Source organism: Chelmon rostratus, chromosome 8, assembly GCF_017976325.1.
Source record: "Chelmon rostratus isolate fCheRos1 chromosome 8, fCheRos1.pri, whole genome shotgun sequence".
NCBI classification, from domain to species: Eukaryota; Metazoa; Chordata; class Actinopteri; order Chaetodontiformes; family Chaetodontidae; genus Chelmon; species Chelmon rostratus.
Window position 1 is genome coordinate 10,920,169 of NC_055665.1, and position 23,895 is coordinate 10,944,063.

General features: G+C 41.1%; 1 protein-coding gene and 3 non-coding genes across 4 annotated transcripts; all 4 read right to left on the reverse strand.

The window, feature by feature from the left end:
* Positions 1-1,419: 1,419 nt before the first annotated feature.
* On the reverse strand, positions 1,420-23,715 carry ncapd2 (non-SMC condensin I complex, subunit D2). Its single transcript, XM_041941887.1, has 32 exons — positions 23,592-23,715; positions 22,977-23,096; positions 22,809-22,884; positions 22,666-22,724; positions 22,395-22,570; positions 21,765-21,910; positions 20,885-21,012; positions 20,567-20,690; positions 20,277-20,424; positions 18,887-19,084; positions 18,672-18,806; positions 18,488-18,575; positions 17,299-17,494; positions 17,052-17,170; positions 15,254-15,454; positions 14,994-15,168; positions 14,573-14,657; positions 14,227-14,363; positions 11,855-11,987; positions 11,513-11,588; positions 11,200-11,415; positions 10,932-11,092; positions 7,855-7,966; positions 7,585-7,708; positions 6,372-6,527; positions 4,302-4,479; positions 4,123-4,217; positions 3,827-3,907; positions 3,087-3,270; positions 2,831-2,996; positions 2,600-2,722; positions 1,420-1,727 (listed from the first exon to the last, which is right to left on the reverse strand). The coding sequence occupies exons 2-32, from the start codon at positions 23,092-23,094 to the stop codon at positions 1,645-1,647; spliced, it is 4,197 nt and encodes a 1,398-aa protein (XP_041797821.1). The 5' UTR covers positions 23,095-23,096; positions 23,592-23,715; the 3' UTR covers positions 1,420-1,644.
* Positions 18,077-18,419, reverse strand: LOC121611108. Its single transcript, XR_006007085.1, has one exon. It is a non-coding gene; the product is annotated as a small nucleolar RNA U85 (small nucleolar RNA).
* Positions 19,286-19,588, reverse strand: LOC121611107. The gene has a single exon (XR_006007084.1). It is a non-coding gene; the product is annotated as a small nucleolar RNA U85 (small nucleolar RNA).
* Positions 21,999-22,315, reverse strand: LOC121611106. Its single transcript, XR_006007083.1, has one exon. It is a non-coding gene; the product is annotated as a small nucleolar RNA U85 (small nucleolar RNA).
* Positions 23,716-23,895: the final 180 nt, after the last annotated feature.

Genomic DNA, 23,895 nt, shown 5'->3' on the forward strand with positions numbered 1-23,895 from the left:
GTGATGTCATAGCTTCGGAGAGTGGTTGTCATTGCCAAGGTGACTGTGTGCACTGTGCACCCTGTGAGCCATACTGATGCCACTCTGTTGCACAAAACAAGGTCAGAGGGCAACAGTCAGCTAACGTCCCATCAATGACACCAGTAGGTTATGATGTGAACTAGCTGGAAAGATTCACCTGTTTTATGTCACGACTTAATCTGAATTATACATTTCCCATGTGGTAACAATGCTCCCTGTGCAGATTAGCCTCCCTCTCTCTCCTTTGTGTCTGTGGTCTTTCCCAGCAGGCACTGACCTCCCCTCTCTGCTGGGTAAGTTACAGTCTGTCAGTGCCATCTGCTCCCTGTACCCCCTGCCGCCAAATTACAACACTAGCAGGAGCTGCACGATCCAACACACCGGCCTCAAAGTTCAGCAGCCTCTGATTATTTCAAGTAAATAAACCCCAGCAATTACAAATGTACGTCAGACACCGGGCACACAATCAGGGAATAGCTTTTCTCAAATATTAAGGCACCCTTTGTGATCAAAATGTGTTTTCATACAAAGCAGGAACAAGCAGCTCATCCTTGTACAGCACTGAATAAAGTTATAAACAGGCAAATTTACTCATGTTTGTGCACTTAGCACCCACTGAATACATTTAACTCACATTTGTCCACAGATAAAACCTAAGTGCTGCTGCAATCATATTGTTAGCCTGTTGCTGGCAAGTGTCTTTACATAACATATCAATCACACATACAGAAATGCACCCCTCTCATCTTTAGGAGAGGACGTGTGGGAGAGGCAGTAGGCGAAAAGGAGAGATTAGCGATGTGGGGAGGGAGGGGGGGGGGGGTTAAACTACTGTGCATGAGATGTCAGTGAAGAGAGGAGAGCTGGAAGAGAAAAAGTAGGCAACGGAGAGTAGGAGGAGGAGGAGGATGGGAGGGAGGCAGAGAGCGGAGGGAAACCTACAAAAGAGATTGATTACAGGAGAACAGAGGCGGCCAACTAGGCAACAGCAAATGTGTCAAACAGAACAAGACGGGGAAAAAAAACATGATTGTAAATAAACAACATGCAGCCACACTCACTGGTAAGGAGCAGAGCGTCTCATCGGATAAAGACTGACATCTGATATGGCAGAACATGTCGTAAGAAAGGAAAAGAAAATTGAGGAAAATGAAGTGGAGAAGCATGTGGGGTAGTAATTCTGTCTGGGCAAGCTGTGACAACCCATTAAACACTGCTGTCCAAACACATAATACAAGCAGACATTCAAAGCTGCTTGTAATGATGGTATAAATTTTCTTGACATAACCCAGCGGACACCCATCCCTTCAAACATTTGTTAGTGCCAGCGCCGGAGTTTTCTTCAGCGCGCAGAGGCCGATGAGTGACACCGCTCAAACAGAGACAGACAGCCGTAGACCACTTATCAAAAACCAGGACTGGGTTTATTAAAGAAGTCTTGATTCTATGTCATCAGATGCATCATCAGACTACTTTAGTTTGGTGCTAAGTACCAATATCACTTAAAACATACACAAAAAGATTTTAAGAAGTAAAATATATGTTAAAAAAATGCATCATTTCAGATAAAAGATTAAAAAGGAAACACAGAAAAAAAGACAAAACATAACAACAAAAGACAGATCAGTTTCTGAGACGAGCTCGTCGGGACGTGCGGGCGATGGGTGTCGTCACTTTAGGGGTCTCGCTCTCCGCCATTACAGCATCTGATGGAACAACAAATGAAGATTAGAAGCTGAAAAAGCAAGACAAGTCATGGGCTTTGTCCTGGACTCTAAGACCTGTCAAAAAGGCCACAAAGCTGCCACAGAGAGAAGTTACCCAGGACTGGCTTTAAGTGTTCAGTCTGACTATTTGAAACAAAAGCATTTTGGTGAATCATAATTTAATTAAAATCTTACCCCCAAAAAATCCACATACTCGCCGCCTTATCTAATTTTATGTTAACATTATTTTTGCCAGTGCCATAAGTTGTAGATTGATTTTTCTTTCAAGCTGTTTTCTGTCAAACCGATCCTGAAATCTTGGATTAGTGTTGCTGCAACGCACTGCTCACTTTTAAGACTACTTGAGGAACACCAGTCCTAAATCTTCTTTGACAGATGCCTCGTGTGGTTCAGCTCAGTACTCCCAATACTGTGAACTTGGTTATATTGATTCAAAGTATACAGTATTACTTTAGTGGCAAAATAATGAAGTAAACTCTATAAATAATATCAACAGATATGGTTTGTGAATTGTGATTTTCAAGCAAAAATGGCAAATATTCCATCATTTCAGCATCTAAAATGTGGGTGAATGTTGATCTTTGTTTTGTGTGATAGTAAACTGAATATAGTATAATATAATAAAGTAAAACAAGAAATTATGATGAATATTTTTCACTACTTTTTGACATTTTAATTGCCCAACAATTAATGGAGAATAGTATTGGAATTTTTATGAATAATAAAAAAATGGTAGTTGCAGTCCTAATTAAATGTAATTTCTATGTTATTTTTATTCAGTTGCATGAATGAAAATCATGTTAAATTCCAAACAACTGATAAATTGTACAAAATAAATAAAATGCACTCACCCTCTTCATCCTCCTCTTCTTCATCACTGCTGAAGGTGATTACAGGTTTCTTGGACTTGCGAGATTTCTGAGGTGTCACAAAACTGTCACCGTCACGGCTACTAACCGAGGGCTTCACTTGACCTGTAACAAAAACAGGAAAATGTCTTTTAATCATGAAATAAAATCAAGAGTTAATCTGCATGCATATTTGCACAGGACCCTTGACAGTGAAATCCAAAGAGCACTGACCTCTCTTTGTCCTGGGACGGCCTCTGGTGGACAGAGGCGTACACATGACAGTCTTCTGAGTGGACTCTCCTTGTTTCTCATTCTCATCCATCTCTGGACTTTCCACATTCTCCAGCCCTCGTGTGTGAACTGCAGTCAGCCGTTTTTCAAACTCATCTACCTGAGCCTGGAGGAACATGGAGCCACCATCAGTAAACACAAAAGTTACATCACAAATAAAAACCTGTCTGCTTGGAAATAGCGGTGCATGTAGCACCTTAAACTGGGGTTTGGCCCCACGACGGAGCTTGGCGGTGATGGAGAGCAGAGGCTGGTAGACTCCAGACTCAGTTAACTTGTCGCTGTAACACTCCCAGCATTCCTGCAGCCTCTTGAATCCACGCTCACACATGGACAGCAGAGACAGAGACATGGCCAAGTCACACCACTGACGCTCTGTCCTGAGGAGAGAAGTAGGATAGGAGTCACAGGGATTAAACCTGTTTAGAAACTATGTGAAATGCATAGAAATTCTAGATCCTAAACATAAGAGGTCATCACTCATGAATATGGCTTTGCCCTGGCATTTGGATCAAATTTCATTTTCCAGGAACCTCTTGAAGCTAAATTCACTTTGCCATTGTGTAATATAAAATGTCCTTCCTTTAAGTATGGATGAAGCATGAGTCAGAGGCAGACTGAAGCCTGGCCAGGCCAATTGTTCTATCTACATTCCTCAACTAAATAGGAGGACAGTTTCCATGACAAAATGAGTGAATAAGATGTCAGTGTATGTGACAGGTGAACTGAACTGTGAACTCTGTAATTGTCTCTCTCTTCACACGCAGAAAACACCCACTAATTACCTACGCATCCACCCCTGCATCTTGAACAAATGAAATACTGCAGGACGGACTCAGAAATGAGCAAGGAAACATAAAGGGAAAAAAAAAACATAAAAGTTGCAGTTCAAAGGTGTAAAGAGGATAAAAAAAATGGAGGCAGAGATGTACTCACTTGGCAGTTCTAAACCGCTGACACAGTTTCTCTACCAGAGACTCGGTCTGCCTTTCTTTGGTGATGTAGGAGAATAACTGTCTAAAAAAAAAACAACAAAAAAACACACACACATATATAAACACAATACAGCATCTAAACAAAGCTCTCAGAATAGCAAAGCTGTCAACTCTCTCCTCCCGTGCTTCTTAAACAAGTCACGACTTGCCTGCTGAGTCCTGCTCAGTATGGACAAAGCCTCTGTGGACAAAGGCAGCAAATGGGACTAGACACATGCTGAAAAGCCATCAACTCACTTCATGATGGTATTGAAGTCCTCTGAGGTCATGCCTCTCTCTGGGTCGGACAAGCGACTGATGATGTCTGGGAGCAGGTTGTAGATTGCATTGTCCTGATGGGTAGCACCAAGAACAGTTCAAAACCTTCCCAATTATTCAGGCTCCATTAAAGTGTGTGTGTGCGTGAGTGTGTGTACCTTGGTGGCCAGCTCATTGAAGAAGTTCAGGGCTAGGCTGGTAATGTGAGGCTCAGGGTCAATTAGCAGCACAGCCACCTCGCTAACTTGACCTTTGACCTTGAGAACATCCTTAAGCACCAACTGAGTTAGAACTGTCACAGCTGTCTGCCTCACTGAAGGAACCTCGTCACTGAGCCTAGAGGAGAAGAACATGTGAAATCACTGGCTGATCAATTTTCTACCGCTCCGAGCGTCAAAATGCTGATGAGCAGGTAAAAGCAGGTATAAAGCTGACCATATACACTGTCATATTTTAGCATTAGCGTAGACAGTTGCCAATTAGCACAAAACACGAAGTCCAGCTGGGACTGATGGGAATGTTAAGTTTTGCAGGTATCAGATGAAAGAAAATCTGATCTGATGCTGAATCTATTTTCTCAGCTTCTTATGAGTAATTGGTTCTTCTGTGTGACATTTTCTGTCAAAGTTTAAACAGTCTTGGTTATTTCACATTTCTTTCTTTTTTTTTTCCAGTGTATTTCTTACTGATTTGAAGTAGGTGGGGCTTAAAAAGGTATTTCAGCTGACCAATTAAAATGTGAAAACTGTTAGGATGTTGCTTCTGTTCAAGATAATGAGAAATATTGAAAATGTCACTGGTTTCAGCCTCTGGGCACCATGAACGTCTGTGGAAAATATAAAGTCAAGTGGACCAAAAGTAGTTTACCGACAGACATTGCCAGTCTTAAAGCCACTTGCCAGAAATTCTTGCCACATGTGTATTTGTTTTTTCCTTGTCCTAGCCAATTAAGCTTTCTGTAAAGACTGGGTTATTAGGCAGAACGTGACTGAAACCAAACCACTGTCACAGCCTGAGGGAGAATACAATGGGATTGGACAGGCTGTGGCAGGGCAATCTGATGGGATTCTGGGACCAATTTAGACTTACCCTCACCCAAAACCATGGAACAAAAGAAACTCATTAACCATTTCTCATTTATGCCAGAGAGCAGGACTCCTGGCAGAGGATCAGACACTGGTACATGGCACTTCCACATGCCAATGCAGGAGCTTACAACAGCAATGAACAGGGTAATGAATTCTTAATGCGCTTATCAGGAGGCTCCAGGACAGCAGCCCTGAGAACAGTGGAGGTGTTGGTGTGTGGGAGACAATTAGGGAACTCTATGAAACGCTTATCAGGTAGAAAACACTAGAAGGGCAATGACGCATTAAAACAAAGAATGTTTTACATGTCCGGAACACCTCAATGCGAGCTTTATCAACCATTATAATTAAAACCGCACTTTATCAAACAGAACGACTTCAGCTTCTAAGTTGGCACTGCGGAAACAGTGTGACTGTAGAGAAACAGACGGAAACCATTAAGTGTTTTTAAAATGAAAGCATGAACCCTTGTAGGACCTTTGACTTGACTCAAAATGATTCCCTTCTGCTCACCCAACTGGTCTGTATAATTACACATTAGTCATTGGTTCTAGTCTCAATCTGTAACACACTAGTAATTAAGCTGTTCGTTGGCTAAAAGTTCCCTTGTCTGAGGCGGTCCAAGGCTCCACCCCAGTTCACCAGTGGAGGTGGTTTTCTACTGGCCATGAAGCTCTGGCCGGTTTCTGTGGCAACCGTAGAGGTCAAAATACAAGGCAGACATTAGAGTTTGCCAACATAGATCCTCTCCAAGTTTGTTCCCCCCCCCATTAAAAAGTCATGATGGAAAGAGTAAACTTTTCCCATCATGTGGCTCAGTGGAGCATTGTGACAGCTGCAACACTTCAGCGGCTGAGAGGAACAACACACTGAGACATCGTGGTGATGGTGGTATCCGGATGAAGATGGCTCAAGTGTGCAAGCAGAGGGGGAAACATCAATGACAGTACACCCACTCAGCTGTGCCATCAGGCGTAGGTTGTTCCTTATAACAAAACAAATCTACCGATATGATCATAATGTGCATCTAATTGGAAGAGTCATTTAGTGAGGTGGAACGGAAATGATGAGTATGAGCTGCTGCTGTGACAGATTTATTATAGATTGATATGCTGATTTAATGAAATGTCATTACATTACCTGGCATAGAGATTCTGTGTCCAGGGCTCCAAAATGTTTGGAAAACGGACGGTGAGGTCTCCCAGGGCTATGATGGCATTAGCCCTGACCACAGGAAGAGCAGAACGCTCCAGCACTGTAAACATTAGACGGATGTTTTCCTCACAGGCTGATGGGCTGACATGAGGGATAAAGAAATCACAGCATCAAAAAGCTATCCAAAAAAAGAAAGTTACCTGTAGAAACGTCACATATGCAAGACTGCAACTGTCCAATACCATTATTCGACCTGCAGCGTGGGATTTTTTACATACAAATGAAAGTCTGTTACATTTGAGCCCTTGCCAAACACAATGTCGAGAAAGCTGCCAGCTAAATCACAGTACTTTGCAGTTTACTGGAGTTTTAAAATGTGGAGTCTTTGGCAATTCACCTGCACAGCTGCACCGGTACAGATGCATTTTACATCAACCTGTGTGTGTGTGTGAGAGACACCAACACAAAGCAGCATAATCTTTTTTCTGTTCAACGGGTTTAGGCATTGTGAAAAAAGCTTGAAAAAGGTATTTTAAAACCTTGACCTTTTTATGCATTGCATTTGCATTTTGGCGATGTCTGTGTTTTACTGTTTTATTTCTTCACTATCAAATTCTGCGACTGTTTATGAAATCAGAAAATTAACAAATTGTACATCACAATTTCTCAAAGCCAAAGTTAACACATTGAAATTGCTGTATTTGTGCGACCAACAGCACAAAACCCAAAGAAAATATGCTTAATATCAAAGAAGACTGAGGTACTCAGCATTTGAAGGAGTTAATCCGATTAATCAGCTATTTTGATTACTGATTTTAGTTGACTGACTCAAAAAAAATGAACCTGCAACTTTTTCAGCTCTACATATACACTCAGTTTATTCAGTACACCTAGCTAAAACTACTGTAATCTAACGCAACAGTCCTAAAGTAAGTCCTATCTTCATGAAGGCTGTTTTTAATCCTCTTCCATTAAATCTGGTGAGGGTGCCTTAAGTCACTATGGTGCTGTTCTCTGGATGACCTGAGATCTGCAGCAAATGTATCTTCTTTTAAAACATTTTTTTCTCTCAGGCTTTTGATAGTGCATATGTGTGCATTGTTTGGTTGGATGAAAGGTTATTTTATGTTATTATTATACTATAATAATAATAGAATAATATTGATTATATATTGTTATTTATAGGTAATGTGTTTACCTTATCATCATGTACTGAGAGAGTGCCAGGCAGGCAGCAGTGGTAAGCTGTGGGTGGGAATAGCGTCCTGGGGAGCTGCAGACTCTCACCAGCAGGGGAAGGAATGCACACAGCAGGTTCTCCTCTAAAGAGGCAGAGAGGGAATGGGGATAAGATGTTTAAGAAATATAAAAAAAAAAGAAATAAAATGAAAACACTCTGGTGAAGAGTTGTTTTGTTAATGTAGCTCAATGTTGGGCAGAACAAAAGGCAAGAGGTTTTTTTTATTACCAGCAAGTAGTTCAGTCTCGCAGATCTTTCTGATGAGTTCAGCCTCCGTATCCTCAGCAGAGGCACCAATCAACCCCAGCTCCTCCTCCATAGCACTTTCATTAGCCGCTTGCTGTTGGAAAAACATGAGCTTCACATAAGAGACACTTCTCTCTCTAACGCACTCCTGGGAAACCTCACAGGAGCTTTCTGACTGGTAGCACTCTGCTAATCGCACAGTCTGGAAGGATTTTGCTTTCTATGAGGAACAGGGAAATAAACATGTGCTTCACTTCACAGAGTTCAGTCTGATTGAGCTTTAAAATGTGAAACTTCCAGGCACTCCATTGCAAGCCAGTTTATTTCAAAAAATGTTTAAGGATCTCATTGTTTTACAACTTTAGATGAAATAATACAAGCAGCAAGTGATGCTGTTTGGCTGCAGAGAGAGCAAAGACAGTGACAGGAAAATGTTTGGTAAATTGCTTTATCATTAAAAACTTTGTGGACTGCAGTTGTGACCTCTTTTACTGTGGATTTAAGTCCGTCTGCAACTTAAAGAGATACTTAATAATACTCAAGTGATAATTAAGGCTGGGTACCAAACTTCTGTGAGCACGTTCACATCATTCACGGGCAAATCCTCTACTCGCCACCACAGGGTTGGACAACCTGGCGCCGAGGCAGAGTGCAATTCTAATGGCAAACAAGGTGATGCTTACGAACCAAGAGGTGAACGGAGAGAAATACACTTGAAGTTGACACTGTGAATGACTGTCAGACCCGGACCAGCTGCTATTTAGCACAAAAAGTAAGAGGTCTCAAACTGCCACTATTTACCAATATGACATTCCGTTGAATTAGGCAGACTAGATGCTATGATGGCAAATTGCTGCCCTCTACGGTTTGTTGTTAATGTTGCTTTTGACAGCTATTTATACTGTTTATATAGTCCAATACTGTATGTGCAGAGGAAAAAAAGAGTTTCTCCACCTGGTCGCAGGTCTTTGAACAGCTTCCTCCTTTGAAGTCAGTGATTGTACGTAATGTGAAATGTAATTTCTTTCTGTTAAAATGGATTGTATAAAACTGGTATTGAAACAAGTATAATTCAGGAATGGCTACAATGGATTCCAAAAGTGAAAGTTTTTACAGGAGAAAAAAAAAATCAACACATCGTCATTTTGCATGTGACGTCACAGGTTTGAGTCCAACCTACGAATTATGTAGGATGCTACTCTCTGCTTAGCTAAGAAGAAAATCTGAAAAAATAAAATAGATAACAAAAACGAAAAACTTCGAATGCTAATTAAGGAGACATTTATCTTCCTCTTCCCTGATGGGCTGAACAATTATGAGCCGTCACTCATCTGACTGTGTCACTAAAATAAATCTCATCTCGTCATCCTGCTGAGACTGATGATTTTCACCACACGGGGCTGTTTTTGCTCATTGGAACATTAACATGTCTACAGAAGTACTTTCAAAAACAGGGAACTGACATTTAAGCCTGACAAGCAGAGACACCTGATCAGAATCCAGTAACCACGGTATGAACTCTTAACATGATTATTTTCAGGAAAGATTATTTTCTTGATTAACCGATTAATTGTTCTGTCTATAAAATGTAGAGACTTAGAGAAGCTGGAACCATTGGATTTTTGCTCGAAATATGACTCAAGCAGTTAATTGATTGTCAAAATACTTCTTCCTTATTTTTCTGTCAATTAACTGTCACTGTTATTTAATCCCAGTAAAGACACAAGCGTTTGGAACAACAAATGTTTTCTAATAACACAAAAGGTTGAATGTAAGCATTTTGATTCTGCTGGCAAAATATTACTCTGAAGTAGATTTCCAAGATCTCCTGTTTTTAAAGATGTTAAAATCTCTCCAGCTTTTTCAAACCATTGAGACATATGAATAGTAAAACTACATTAATTAACTTAATTCTTAATTTAAATTATTTGCTTTTACCAGTATTTTACCAGTCATGTTCTCAGTTGTATTGCAATGAACTGATGTCACATTCTGCAGATGCCAATTTGAACTTTTGTATTCAACAAAGGGAGGGGAAAAACAGAAAAACGAAAAACAAGCAGTTTAAATCCAAATGTCCAAACTCATAATATGTAGTGAAGACCTTGAAGAAATTTAAAAGGTATTCAGTGTATTTTTAGCAAAATGTAAGTCATCACTATATTGACATGTATGACTCCAGTGAATAATTTCCAGTGAGAAACGCGTTATCTTCACTTAGATTATTCTTACAGAGGACTGACAGAGTACTTTGTCACATGCTGCAACAACAATCGCCTGAAGCTCAATATCAGCAAAACCACAATTCTTCAAATATAGACGTTGCTGCAAAGGATCTGCAAATTGTAAATGTGGATGGTTCACGCACATCTTCCACCCGGCAGTAGAGAAGATCTATACAATCACCAGTTTCAAGGTGGGCACCCAAGATTCGTGTCACCAATTCAATATCTGACCAAATGTGTTACATGGACACAATCTCCCCTTCTGTTCCTGAGTTATGGCGTTGAATAATGGCCAGTAACGTGTTTTTGCATCCTTTCATCATTGTATAAAGGGACATTTGTCTGAAGTCTTTTCAGTTAGCATTGAATTCTTGAGTTATGAGCATAAATGCATTTTATGAGGTCATAGCAATCTTTGACGACCAAATATAATCAGTTCATCCTTTTGTGCCAAAATTGAAGAAATCACGTCAAAGTGTTCCTTGAATATCCAAAATACCAAGTGTAGGGGGAAGTATGGGTGGTTCTTAGTGAGGTATCTAAGCTCTACGGTGAATACAAGTTACCATCAGGATGAAGGGGCAGGGTAGCACCTTTGCAGAGTTCCAGTGCCTAGATTCTTCAGACTGATATGCGCGTCACTTGCATTGTACTTAATTTTTGATAACTGTTGTTCTGTTGTGGTTGCATTTGACAGTTGCCGTAGACATGAAGAGAATTTGTGAACGGACAATAAACAAATCTAATTAACTTTAGCTTATGTACTACTTCATTTCAAGGGTACTGAACTGGATTATCAGAGGTGTCATAAACAAGTTTCTGCAACCTCATTACCTTAGCTTTGCTGGATGGGCCCTTCTCCTTTTCCTCCCTCTCCTCTGTCTCTCCTCTCCTCCTCCGCAGTTCAGAGCTCACACTGCGCTCAAGGTGAGACACCTGCCAGAAAGCCACGCAGCCACACAGAGCCAACAGCTGGGCCAGACAGACACAGTTCACTGCAGGACCGAAACACACAGGGACATATGTGAGTATGTTGAGAAAGCAAGGAGCACTGGGACAGGTCAAACTGTGTCCATGGAGATGAAAACACAATGGCACTCACCTTGTTCACCTTGCTCATTGGACTCTTGAGATCCATCTTGCATTTGGCCAGCATCCTTGTTGATTTCAACACCTTCTGCAGTCTGATCTATTAAGAGGCGAGCGCTGCGCTGGAGCAGCCGGGAGCACAGCTGGTCAGGGGACTCAGCCAGGAAGTAGATGAGACGGACAGCCTGCTCCATGAAGCTCTGCCAGTATGGGTCCTCCATCACCACACCTGGAGCAAGTACCAACAGACGAAGTCAGAAACAAAGAGTGGTGATGGCTAAGACAAAGAGTATTCCTCAACAAAGGACACATTTGTCTGAATTTACCTTCAGCGACAGCCTGTGTGAGGCAGGTGAAGAGCTGGTGTTCCTGGGGCAGTCTGAATGGAGCGCCTCTTGATTGCTGGTGGAAATGCAGTGCATGATGTTGACATTGTGTTGAAGGCCTCTACATGTTTATAGATTTAATATCTAGCAGGAGACAAAGTCTGTTCTTCATGCCTCTATAATTAAAATGTGCAATAGTAACAATTCATACGGCAACAAAATGGAAAAATAACATGAGTTCACTGCAAGATTTTTGCCTGACTCAATCAACAGATATAAGTCGATGTGGCCGTTTGATCATGAGGAAATGCTTAGAAGCAACCGTGGTTTGTGTCTTCTTACCCTGACATGGTCAGTGATGCTGCAGATGGTGATCACTGTGTCTCGGGCCAGAAGAAAGTCTTCAGTCACCTTTTCTCCCAGAGCCACGGAACAAAGAGTGTCCAGGTTACTGAGGACCACCTCCCTCTCAGCCCTATTAGATTCACATACATTTAAAATACATGTTTTTACAAGGACGCATAAAGCATGTGTTTTATATTCCTAAATGATCAAGTGATTATGCAAAGTGAAATAATAACATCTCTGCCCTACATCACCCCAACTGCTGTGTGTTGGCCTTGCCAGTGCTAGGCTGCTGCCCAGATAATGCGTGTAGGAGGATGGGTTAGGAGAAGCACATAAGATTTAATAGGTTATGAATTCTGTCGGCTGGATGACGAGAGGCAGCAGTGTGGGTGGACAGATAGTCTCTCTTTACTCTCTCGCTCACTCACTCTTCCCTACAGCAGTGCAGTCTTTGAGGTACATTGAGGGGGAACACTAAAAAAATATATATATTCACTGAAATGCACTGGCAAGGAGCCTAGTTACACGGTCGTGACTTCGATTACAATGAAGAGGAGCCGAGGCTGAGCTTGTATTCTGACTAATGAGTGGATTTGCTGAATGTCAAGTAGCTGAGGCAGGACCAGAATGTAGAAGGAAGTGCCTTTATGCAGTGTACACTAATATCGTAGATTTTACATAATGTTTTGAAAAACAGTCAAACTAAACTAACACAAAAGGTATGAGACAGCATCCTGTTCCTGTAATGTGCAACAGCGAATGAGGTTTGTTCTGAGTGCAAATAAATTCAACTTGCTTGATCTTAAAATCCGTTTTACACCTGTATTAAACTGCAGTTTGTATCTGAATCTGAAAAAGATCATGTTTGAACAAAAAGGGTATTATGTAGGCTTGCAAGTACTTTGCACTGACATTATCTAATCATGTCAGTTGTTAATTCTTTCACAGAAAATAGTTAATGTGCAATCAAAATGGTTAAAATATAATTTTCCCCATTTCAGTTTACAATAAAAATAAACCAAAATGAAGTTTATAGTTTATATTTCTGGGAAGCCATTCAACTGCGACTTTCACATTATTTGGGACTACTGCAACTTCCACCTGAAAACTAGACAATCAGTAAAAGGGACTTTATTCCTACGCAGTTCTGCAGAATTTAACCATGATATGTTCACAGGTTCAATAAAGTAATACTGTTGTTTTAAAGAAGCATTGCATTTTCACAATCGTAGAGGTTAGTACACAGTCACATGTAAATGCGATTGACCGTGTTGAGAAAGGACCCTTCAGTGTCACAGAAACATCATGACTTCATCTGAAATTTGCCATACACCTCAGCAGAGCTCCACTTCAATCTGTTCTCACGAGTCAACATACACTTCCCGCATCCATACTAAGCAAGTCATGAGTATGCACCAGCACCTGCAAGCACTACTGTATCCAAAACAATGTCATTTATGTCATCAAATTAGAAGTAAATATGCTTGTCAAATGTTGTTTGACAAATTAAGCTCATATCCATCCATTGTGTGCAATATTACATATTTCCCTTTACATTCTGTGCAATATTACATATAATTTACTGTTTTTTTTATATTTTATTCTCCTGTGCAATAGTAGTAACACTTATTATTTTTAATCTGAAGGCAGCTTACATTGTTCATTTTCCACAGCTATTGGGCAATACATACTTTTAACATATGTTTTATATATTTTTTCTACATATTCTCTTTTTGTTTATATAGTCAAATTTCATTTTGCTTGTATAATATGTACATATATATAGTCTACTTTTTATTTTGTATTTTTGAATGTTCTCTACCTCTGCTGCTAGTTTTCTTCCTGCTGCTATCACATGTTGCTGTAATGCCCAAATTTCCCCGCCTGGGGATAAATAAAGCTTTTTCTTAAATCTTAAATACAAGTTGTAGATCATCACGTCCAATCATCCTACAACTTGCTATTTGTTTCTGTCGAAATTCCTTCCTCCTCTACAGTACTGTGTAGTGTGTGCAAAGTGAGATCAAATCACAACATGTACAGAATGAGAAAGTGAATCAACATGAGCTGTGATGGGATGGACCAGTATCTAGATGCTGATCAAAATACCAGGTGTAAATGAGTACACAATAACTGACTGAATTTTACATTTCCCTGGCTTAAACACAAAAAAAATGTAGGTAGGGTTGAGGCACTTTGGCCTGCTCCTTTAGAGCAGAGTAGCACATTTTTCCAAAATAAACAGCCAGTCAAAGGCAAGGAAAGTTTAAACCTCTAATTTTGTAAACTTGCATGGCCTCTTTTATTCATCGTGGTTTTAAGAAGTTTGTTTCTTAGGAGCAAATTGATGGTAGTCTATGTCTTACCGTGCAGCCATACCCAGCAGTAACACTGCAGCTCGCCTGTGTAAGCCAGAAGTTTCTCGTTTGCCGGTAAACCTCTCCCACAAGACCTGCACTACAGTGGACTGGAGATTGCTGCTACTGCCAAAGAACTCCTGCACCTGAAGAAACCACCAGCAACACGTTTGCAAGGCTTTTTTTTTTTTTTTTTTTTTTAACAGGGTAATTAAATCCAAAATACAGTACACAACAAGTAAAGAAAACATTCATGTACACTATAGATTTTATAGCTGGCAAAAAATATGTCCCTCAATATTCTGCAAGGTTGTGTTCAGAAAGGATCCATGTAAGAGTAATAACAGTTACTCACTATTTCCTCAAGACACTGGATTGTTCCCAAAGATGCATCCACCATCAGCTCAGACAGACTGTCCACAAGAGTCTGGGCTTTCATCCTAATGAAAGATGAGACAGCTAATTAAAAACACAAAACAAATCTGTCAAAAGTGTTTTTAGGTTTGCTTGCATTAAAATATGGCATGCCAGTGATTTGACCATCTATGCATTGTGCAAGATTATCAAATAATGTCATGGTGTGTTCTGTGGTCACCTATCTTTCAGTTACGAATGTTAAGCAGCAATCGAGGTAGGTATATTAAATAAATGTAGAATTGGCTGAAATCAGACAGATTAGATTGCCAATACACCGAGGGGATGAATAGGATGTGTACTTGTTCTCTAAGTTAGGGCCATTCATATCTGTCATGTGTGCATGAAGCTGTTTTACCGACCTGATGGTGTCTCCCTGAGGGTTCAGATACAGGCGCCTGTAGGCCTGAACCACAGCATCTTTAATGGCAGCGTCAGTTGACCAGACCAGAGGCAACATCTTCCTCACCCCACTGACAGAGTTGGCGACGCTGAACTCACATACCGTCACACAAAACTGCACCGCCTCCTGGACCACTAGAACCAAAGACTTCAGTTGACGAATGCAAAAATATTTAACACGTTGGAATAAGTTTGCATTCTGGGGAATAGTGCCTTCTACCTGAAGTGGTTTTCCAATAGAGCATGGAGTTAATGACAGAGATTGCCCTCTCCACTTGTAAAGCAAAGGTTTCTGTGTCTCTCAGGTACTGCACCAACATTTCCTGCTTCTTCAGCTCGCCATCCTCCCCCTCCTTCTCTCCCTCTTTCTGTGGGGTTGGTGGTGAGTTCTGGCTGATATCAGCAGTGTCCTTGTCAGAGCCTGAAGTGGGGGGTGGGGAGGCAGGCATTGCTTTAAGGGTAATTGCAACCAATAATAATAACAACAACAACAAAAATAATAATTGCGTAACAACGTATACCATGACATTTTTTGAGAAGTCATCATACCGTGAAAACACTGCTGAAACCCTCCAATCATTCAGGAATTCAACCAATTAACCATTTTTCCCATTGCTGCTCCATCACTCAACACTTTCTGCAGCTGCCATCTAATAATTAAGTTAAATCTATTCTCTTCGCTATAAGGCTTTTCATGTGTCTAGGGAAGCTGCAGAAATGTTAAATTTGCATTACCGGTACAAATAAGCTACAAGTTTCTGATTGCCTTTGCACACTAGTCTCATTTTTGCTGTGTTCCAGTATTACAGGGCCAGTGTATGTTAAATATATAGTAAGTATAGTATAGTACAAAGTATACTTGTCACAAATTGCACACTTGTCTACTGCTACATTTGTTCTTCAACAACAACTTCTGGGCATTCAATCGTTCGCAACTGGACTTTGTCAGTTTGTCTTGGAACACGTTTTGCTTCTCATCCAAGCAGGCTTCATCAGTTCATGCGCACCAGACTAGACAGGACAGCTCTAGTTTAATGAAATGGTGTCAGGTTCAAGTATTTGTCCTCTGAGTGAGGCCAACCCCCCCAAAAAACAAGGATGGTATCACTCTATTGTGAGGCAAACGATCCCCCATTAAGGGGGAGTAGGGTGAGACCCTTGGGTGTCAATGACAGTCGTCTACACCATTAGTGTCCCATTCTTGTTATGACAAGAATGGGACACACATTTTTTGGGGGGGTGGCCTCACTCAGAATGAATACTTGAACCTAACACCATTTCATTAGACTAGAGCTGTCCTATCTAGTCTGGTGCGCAGTTGCAAAGATTGAATGCCCTGAAGCTTACAATGACCTGGATGAATGAGAATATTCACAGACTTCTTCAACAACACTTCCAATGATACAATTTGCTCAGTGTTATATTTGTTTTGTGTTGAAAATTAAGACTGACAACCTGATAGCAAACCTGATAAATACAGGTATGTGCTGTTCAAATTTTGTCACTGTGATGAACAGCTGTTCCCACTGAATTGCTGGATGCCAAAACAGTGAAAAGACAAGGGCTAAAATCCAAAAAGGCTTTTCGCATGACCATTTAATGTGCATCAACAGATGTGAAACAAGCTGTTTGCTTTTTATGTAACGAGAGCAACTTTTTGTAGCGACTCAACATGTGCACCTGGCATAACTGTACAACTGCAGCAAAGCGTTGGTGGAGGTTGTGTCACACTCAGTCATCTAGTGTTATGAAATATATTACGAATGAGACGGCTGATTCGAGAAGCGTAGTGTACTTTGCTCTAAAATATATCCTCTACTCTGACAGCAAATATCATAGACTAGTCCGTTTTAATGAACTGACAGGAAATTCATTTTAAATTATCTTTCAGTCAAGAGGAAATATAAAGGAGTCATAATTGTGTTCAATCTTGCCTCCATTAAGACTCACATCAGAGAGCACTTTTGATGAGTGTCTCTGAATAGAAAAGCATCAGATGAATTGAGTGCAGGCTTTACCTTTGAAAATCAGAGCCAGCGTGTACATTAAAGTCTCAGGGGTGAGAGTGGACAGAGAAGCGAACATCTCAGATTCAGGGAAGCAGGCGTGGGCTCTTATACAAAGACGCACAGCATTCCTGCAGGAGAGGAAGAGAAAAGTTTACACATCACATCGCTGGCCACGGACAGTGCAGAAGAAAAGATCCTTCAGGTAGTGACACTCAAGTCAACTTTTACACAGACCAACGCTGGTTATTATCATCACCTGTACTTGTTGACACGGAGGTACTGAGCAATCTTCACTGCCGTTGCTCTGTCGTCGTCTTCCTCCACATCCCTGTCGTCATCCTCCTCCTGCTTCTCCTTCTCTGCTTCACTTGTGGGCTCGAGCTCTGTACTGACGGTGACGAGCAGCTCAGGCTCCATGGCGGCCCACAGCTCAGATGCTTTAATCACGGCCACTGCCAGGGGAGAGGGAAAGGAGAAAAAAAATTAATGAATGAAATCCAATAGCTCATGTTAGAGCCATTTCAATTTCAGAGGAAAAACTGACAGAAAAGAGTTTCTTTTTCTTTGGAAATCAATTAGCAGCAGGGCAGAATGGTGGACTCTAGAGTGCCACAATTTGATCACATTTTGTAATGTTTTCCTGGTGTGTCACAGTATTTTAGATACATGAGGTTGTGTTCTAGCTCAAGCATTCTAAAAAAGGACGATTCATTTGTGGACAAACAAAATCAGAACCGTAATGCTGAAATACCATAATTGAGTGCTATTGGAAATAAGCAATCATGATTTCTGTTCACAAATTCTTCGCCCTGCATTCGACTCAAGGAAGTTCTTTTGATTGCTTCTAAAATTTTTGGTAACTGGTTACTTTTGATTAAAACCAGTTTCAAACTCTAAAAATGAACTCCTGGCACTTCATATGAATCCAAGATTTTACTGTGCAAAATGGCTGAAAGTTACATGTGTGAACTTTGAGACAACTTTCTTCAGGGAAACAGACTTGGTCTGCTGGGTTCAAATGAGTTTCTGAACTTGGCCCTCAGATTACCAAAGAAACACCTCATGGCTGACTGAATGGCAAAGAGAGCTGGGTGAACTCCTTGCCCTTTATACACATACACAAATGCACACACAGCCATTAAAACATGCACGTGCGCACACACATACATACATACATACACACACACACACAATGTCAGCTTCATCCCACTGTAACTTTAAAGGAATAATCTGGGGACAAGCCAAATCACTGTAGGCAGGCCCTTACAGCAGAGCAGGAATCCTTCTCTACACTACCAAGATTACCTGCCAGTCAAGGCAAGAAGAACCCAACTCTCATTCAGTAAGCTCATATTTGCCTTGGTCTCATCACAGGGCAAAATGTGACTGAGCATGAAGAAAAATAAACATTTCATTTTTCAGAAGACGACAGGGTTTATCCTCACCTGGTGCTTTTCCCTCCAGTTTCTCTTTCATCTCTCTGAGTTTGGCCGTCTCTTTCTCCAGTGGTTTCTTCAGATCTGCACTGCTCAACTGAAAGAAACAAGGATGTACTGCAGTGAGATTGTGAAATCTCACTGAAGAACAATGTCTGCTATTTAGGTTTTAAATTATACTGCTTTTGGTTACCTTGCAGCTATAGGGGTTGTGTGCAATGAAGGCTGCCAACAGCTGGATGGCGCTTTTCACCGCATTTATAGATTTGTCCATCAGTCGTCCCACAGCAAGCTCCATCACCTCACTGTACCTACACAGGGGCAGTGCCTAAACACAAAGTCTTTATTACCAAGAGAGATTTTAATAACATGCATTTACAGATAAAGTATTAGTCAATGAAAACATACTTTGCTGTTGACGATGCGTGTGTACACCTGCAACACACGTGCCCTGACATGGGAATGTGTGTCATGCAGATGTTCCTGCAGTGTGTCAAAGAAGCGGTCACGGTCGGCTTTACCAGACTCGTCTAAGCTGTCACCACACAGGACACGCACGAGGATCTCTCCCAGCACCTCACACACAGCAACGCGCATTGCATGGCTCTGGAAAACATGGGAAATAATAATGTCTGTATGCAATCTTGTTATTGTGTCAGTGAAATTATGACAATGGACTATTTAAAGATGATCTATGAATAGTGATATGTCATGGCGAAACAAGACAAAAGGGACGTGCATGTGTGCGCCAGAATGACCTGACCCGAGTATAAACACATTATTTTGTGTCCAGATGTTTCTGAAACATGCCCTCAGATTACCAAAGACGCAACTCATTGCTAACTGAACAGCAAAGACAGCTGAATGAACTCCTTGCCTCTTACACACGTACACACAGACACACAACACTCACACTGTCAGCTTCATCCCATTAATTACCCCACTCTGACTGTAGAGAAATAATATGGGTCAAGCCAGGTCACTGTAGGCAGGCCCTTACAGCAGCGCAGGAAGCCTCCCCTGCACTGCCAAGATTACCTGTCAGTCGAGGCAAGAAGACACCAACTCTCATTCAGTAAGCTCGTATTCGCCTTGGTCTCATCATTGGGCAAAATGTGAACTGAACAGGAAGACAACTGAACTTAAGCTTTGAATGTATATGAGTGTGTGTGTGTGGAAGTGAAATTTCTATGACATATCACAGAGTTTTTGCTTTTTCTTCCAGCTTCTTGTGTTGGTGTTGAGTGATACATTGTTGCATCATCAAAGTAAAACTTAAAAGGAACATGAGCAACCCAACTTCCTGAACACATAAAATAGTAGAAATTCATACTTGAGCACTGACACGTTTTCTTTTGCACTTCAAGTTCCTTTTTGAGACTCACATCATAAGTCACACATGGAGACTAAATTTTACTGGATGCTGTGAAGTCCCTGCCAGAAAAAGTGTAATATAAAAAGAAAGAAACCTGATTCTTGTGCTCTCTTTTGTACATAATTTTTAGTGTGTTGACATTTTTGCACATGCCAATCACAACCTGGAATAATAACAGTACCTTGATGGCAGTAAATGGAATTTATGAACATCACAGCTCAACTCTGTCCAGACTGGCAAACTACATAAACTTCTACACAGAAAGTCTTGAAGGGGACAAAGAGCAGTGCTTTGTGGGGAATGGGAATCTCCCAATACAATCAAGCCGCATTACTGCCTAATCAGGACACTACTTTTCCTATTCAATAGCTGTAAATTGATAACTCGATGTTAGCAGGATGAACATGCTCAAGTGTGTAGTACCTCTCCTTCCAGGTGTGTGATGAGCACACTAATGTTGGGAATCAGTAATTCAGGCACCAGGGCACTGAGCTCTGAAAGAAAGGAAGCAAAAGCTTTGACCCCTGACCCCTCTCGAGCAAGCTCCTCACTGGACCTCTGACCGATCTCCCTACAGGAATGGGAAAAATAACAAGGCATGAACTTATATCTGAATATGGTCATTTGCAGCCAAAGAATCTTGTTTCCATCAACAGAATTAGAAAGAGGACTGCTTGTTGGAAACTTAATATGCACATATTATGTTTACTGACCTTATTACTTCTCCGATGATAGCCCTGACTCCATATTCTGTGCTCCACACAGAGACTGCCTGGGCAAACACAGATGACAACTGCTCGAAGTGTTGCAGCAACTGGATCACCTTTACACTTGCACCTGGAAGGGTTCAGAAAGAGAATACACTAAAATCAAAATGTTATTGAAACCCTAATTCAGTTTTGTAAACTAAATAACTGAGGTCTTTTAATTTTGTTTTTAGCTCTTAATACATGATGCTCCTGAAACTGATAAATGAAACCCCTGAGTTATAAATCTGGCTCTCAGGTTGAGAATGTGACTGATAGACTCACCCAGGAGGTGATTGTACTTCTTGATTAGCACCCCCAGTAGATGGATTATACAATCTCTGGTGGGTTTACTCTTGACGTGGCTGATTGTTGGGTTCTCAAGCAGTTTGTAGCAGCAGCAGGTCACACAGCTAAAAGAAGAAAACGATACAACAAAGGATTATAGGTTTGGTCATGTTGTGGTGAGGTAATACCTGCATGAAAAACCACTTGAAGGCAAAATTAAATTCAACAGTCTATATCAGGGGTCAGCAACCCGCAGCTCCGGAGCCGCATGCGACTCTTTCATCCCTCCTGCTCCTGAATATAATTAATGAGTATTTAATTAAAATGCATTCTATTTCAGTCTGTTCATTTTTAAACAAACATCACACACGCCTCACAGATGACAGCTTACGATCCCGTGTAAAGATGAAGGTGATGGCATACAGCCCTGATGTGTAGCAGAAATGAGCAGAAATCACATTAACCAAGTTTGATATCAGAATCACACAGACAGTTTGTGATGGTTCTTGAGTCTAAGCACAAAAGAAAAAACTGTCATGTGATCTTTTGCTCAAAGCTGACATACTGACACTAATGGCACTAATCTCTTCTGTAAGAACATTCTCTGCAAATCCTTTCTGCTGAATGTAAAAAAACTAGGACTGTGAGGAAGTGTTCACAGTGAAAGCATTCGATGAAGCAATTTAATGCAGCTTCAAGATCATCCAACCTTATTAGGTTTGGTGAGACATTAATAATGGAAAAGGAAAGATCACTTTCTATCAAGTCTCAATTAAGGCTACAATTTTATCAACACTGGACAGAGATTTGGAATAAAGACAGGACAGATAAAACTTATATTGTACTCTTGCCCAGAGCTCCCCCGTCAGCAGAGTACCTGATGAACTCTTCCTCCACCAGGGAGAGGCTCCAGAGAGAACGGATATCCAGCTGGAGGAGCTGAATGAGGGCCTGCAGCACCTTCTCTCTCTCAGTGTCCCACTGCAGCAGTCCTTCTCCTCCGGCTTTGCCTTTTTTACCACCCTGTGCAAGTCACACAAAAGCTGATAAATTCTATCAGCTACGCTTCAAAGATACTGAACTCAAAGTACTTGAATTAAAATACAACACATGCCCTCAGATTACCAAAGGGTAGTTCATACCAACAAAACCAACTATATTGAGGCTATAGCCTTTTGCCAGCTGATACATGTACATTCATACAACACACAAACATCCACACATTGTTTGACATCGCGTACGTGTCCTGTCCCATTGTTCTTGGGGACAGAGGTTGTAGACGGTGACAAGTTAACTGTTGATGGGCCCTTACAGTAGTGCAATAAAACTCCACCACACTACCAAGACTACCCATCTCACAGCAAGCTAGAGACAACAACCTCTTGGTCTGACTGGATCATAAAACTTGCCATGATCTCATCAGCGGGCATTTAAAATGGCTAAACACAGAACAATTGAGTGCGATAGCCATTAAAGTATTTCTTAGCCATGCCTCATATTACCATACCTTCCCAGGTGCAGTGATAATACTCTGTCTGTAGGAGTCACTCTCCAGGGTCTCTGTGAGTTTGCAGAGCAGGTAGACACTCATTTTGACTGCATTAAGTTTCTCTTTGCGTTCTGCAGCTGGCACAGTGGTGGAAACAAGAAGCACCGGCAGGGAAGCAGCTAGGCCACTAACCACTGAAAGGGGAATAAAATCCAGACAATGTGTGATCAACCCAGCACATCAAGGTTGTATTTTTGACGAGTCAAACATAGACGTAAAACGCTCTAACCTTGTACTAGTAATTCCAGAGCATCCTCTTTCACACCCAACTCCACTGAGTTACAGCGCCTTAAAAAGCAAACAGAGTAACATTGTACTAATACAGTTCTTAATAGCAACAATTACAACAAGCTGCATATGATCAATACTTACTGTAGTACGCTGTAGCCTGTGTCGAAGTGTTCCAGTATACACAAAGGCCCTTGGCTTCTCAATGCTGCCTTGAATTCTGTGTGAGACACAAAAACCTTAATTAAGTCACAAACACACAAAGCCAAATGTCCGACAAAACAGCTCAAGAACTACAAACTCAATACTTACTACTGAGATAGGCTGGCAGTTGTTTTGGGGGCACCACATCCTGAACTACGTACTGGTTGATCCCCTCAGTTTTCACCAGGTCATCTATGCACACAGGCACAATAAAGTCCCACGACATCCCTGAAAAAAGAAAGAACCATCAGATGAGTTCACCTGCACGTTAAATAAATTCGCCATTTAAAGATCGTGCCGCTAAAGCTATCGACAATGTTTGGTTAAACTGGGGATACATGGATAGCGAAGTAACTTTAGGATCTTTGATTTTCATATCAACAAGTAGCTTAACGTTTACGGTAAATATTTTGGTCCGCTCATAACGCTAACTGGGAAGCTAAAGTGTTTAAATAAAACTTATCGTTAACAACACTAACATGCCAACTACAAAAAAAATTAACAGCCTATCTATTAATCAAATAGTGCAGCTTTGTTGTTACGAATTAAGCAAGCCAAACAGCAACCCTGACCGAGTAAAGTTAGCATGCTAACTAGCCTTAGCTGGGCTAGCGCTACTGTGTAACTTAACTTGTTGGCTGTACTTTTAGTTTGCAACAGAAACGACTGCAGCTAAATTTATCCAACAACTCTATTTTACTGACTTAGAAACATAATGCTTACCTGCAGCGCCTGCAGTTCCGCTAGCCACAACTGTAATCTCTGAAGACAAAGGTGCAGTACGCTCTATCCACCGTTTACAAGCGGTTTGAATCCACCGAGTTTCAAATTTGTTTGTACATCGCGCCAAAGCATTGAAACTCTTACGTCACATATATGCGCCCTCGTTACTAGGTAGTTTCACACAACACTGCCACCTACTGGTGAAGGATGAACACAACACAGCCACATGCACACACCTGCAGGTGGCATTTTTCTTTTAACTCTCGAGAAAAAAAGCAGATGAAGACATTGTTATTGTAGTAGT

What these genes read in the sequence shown, in the direction of transcription:
- ncapd2 (XM_041941887.1), bottom strand. Translation starts at nt 23,094, where the DNA reads ATGTCGTGGGACTTTATTGTGCCTGTGTGCATAGATGACCTGGTGAAA. An exon ending in GACTTCAATACCATCATGAA is followed by an intron (nt 3,908 to 4,122) that starts GTGAGTTGATGG and finishes TTTTTTTTTTAG; the next exon opens with ACAGTTATTCTCCTACATCA. An exon ending in AGAAGAGGAGGATGAAGAGG is followed by an intron (nt 1,728 to 2,599) that starts GTGAGTGCATTT and finishes TTGTTCCATCAG; the next exon opens with ATGCTGTAATGGCGGAGAGC.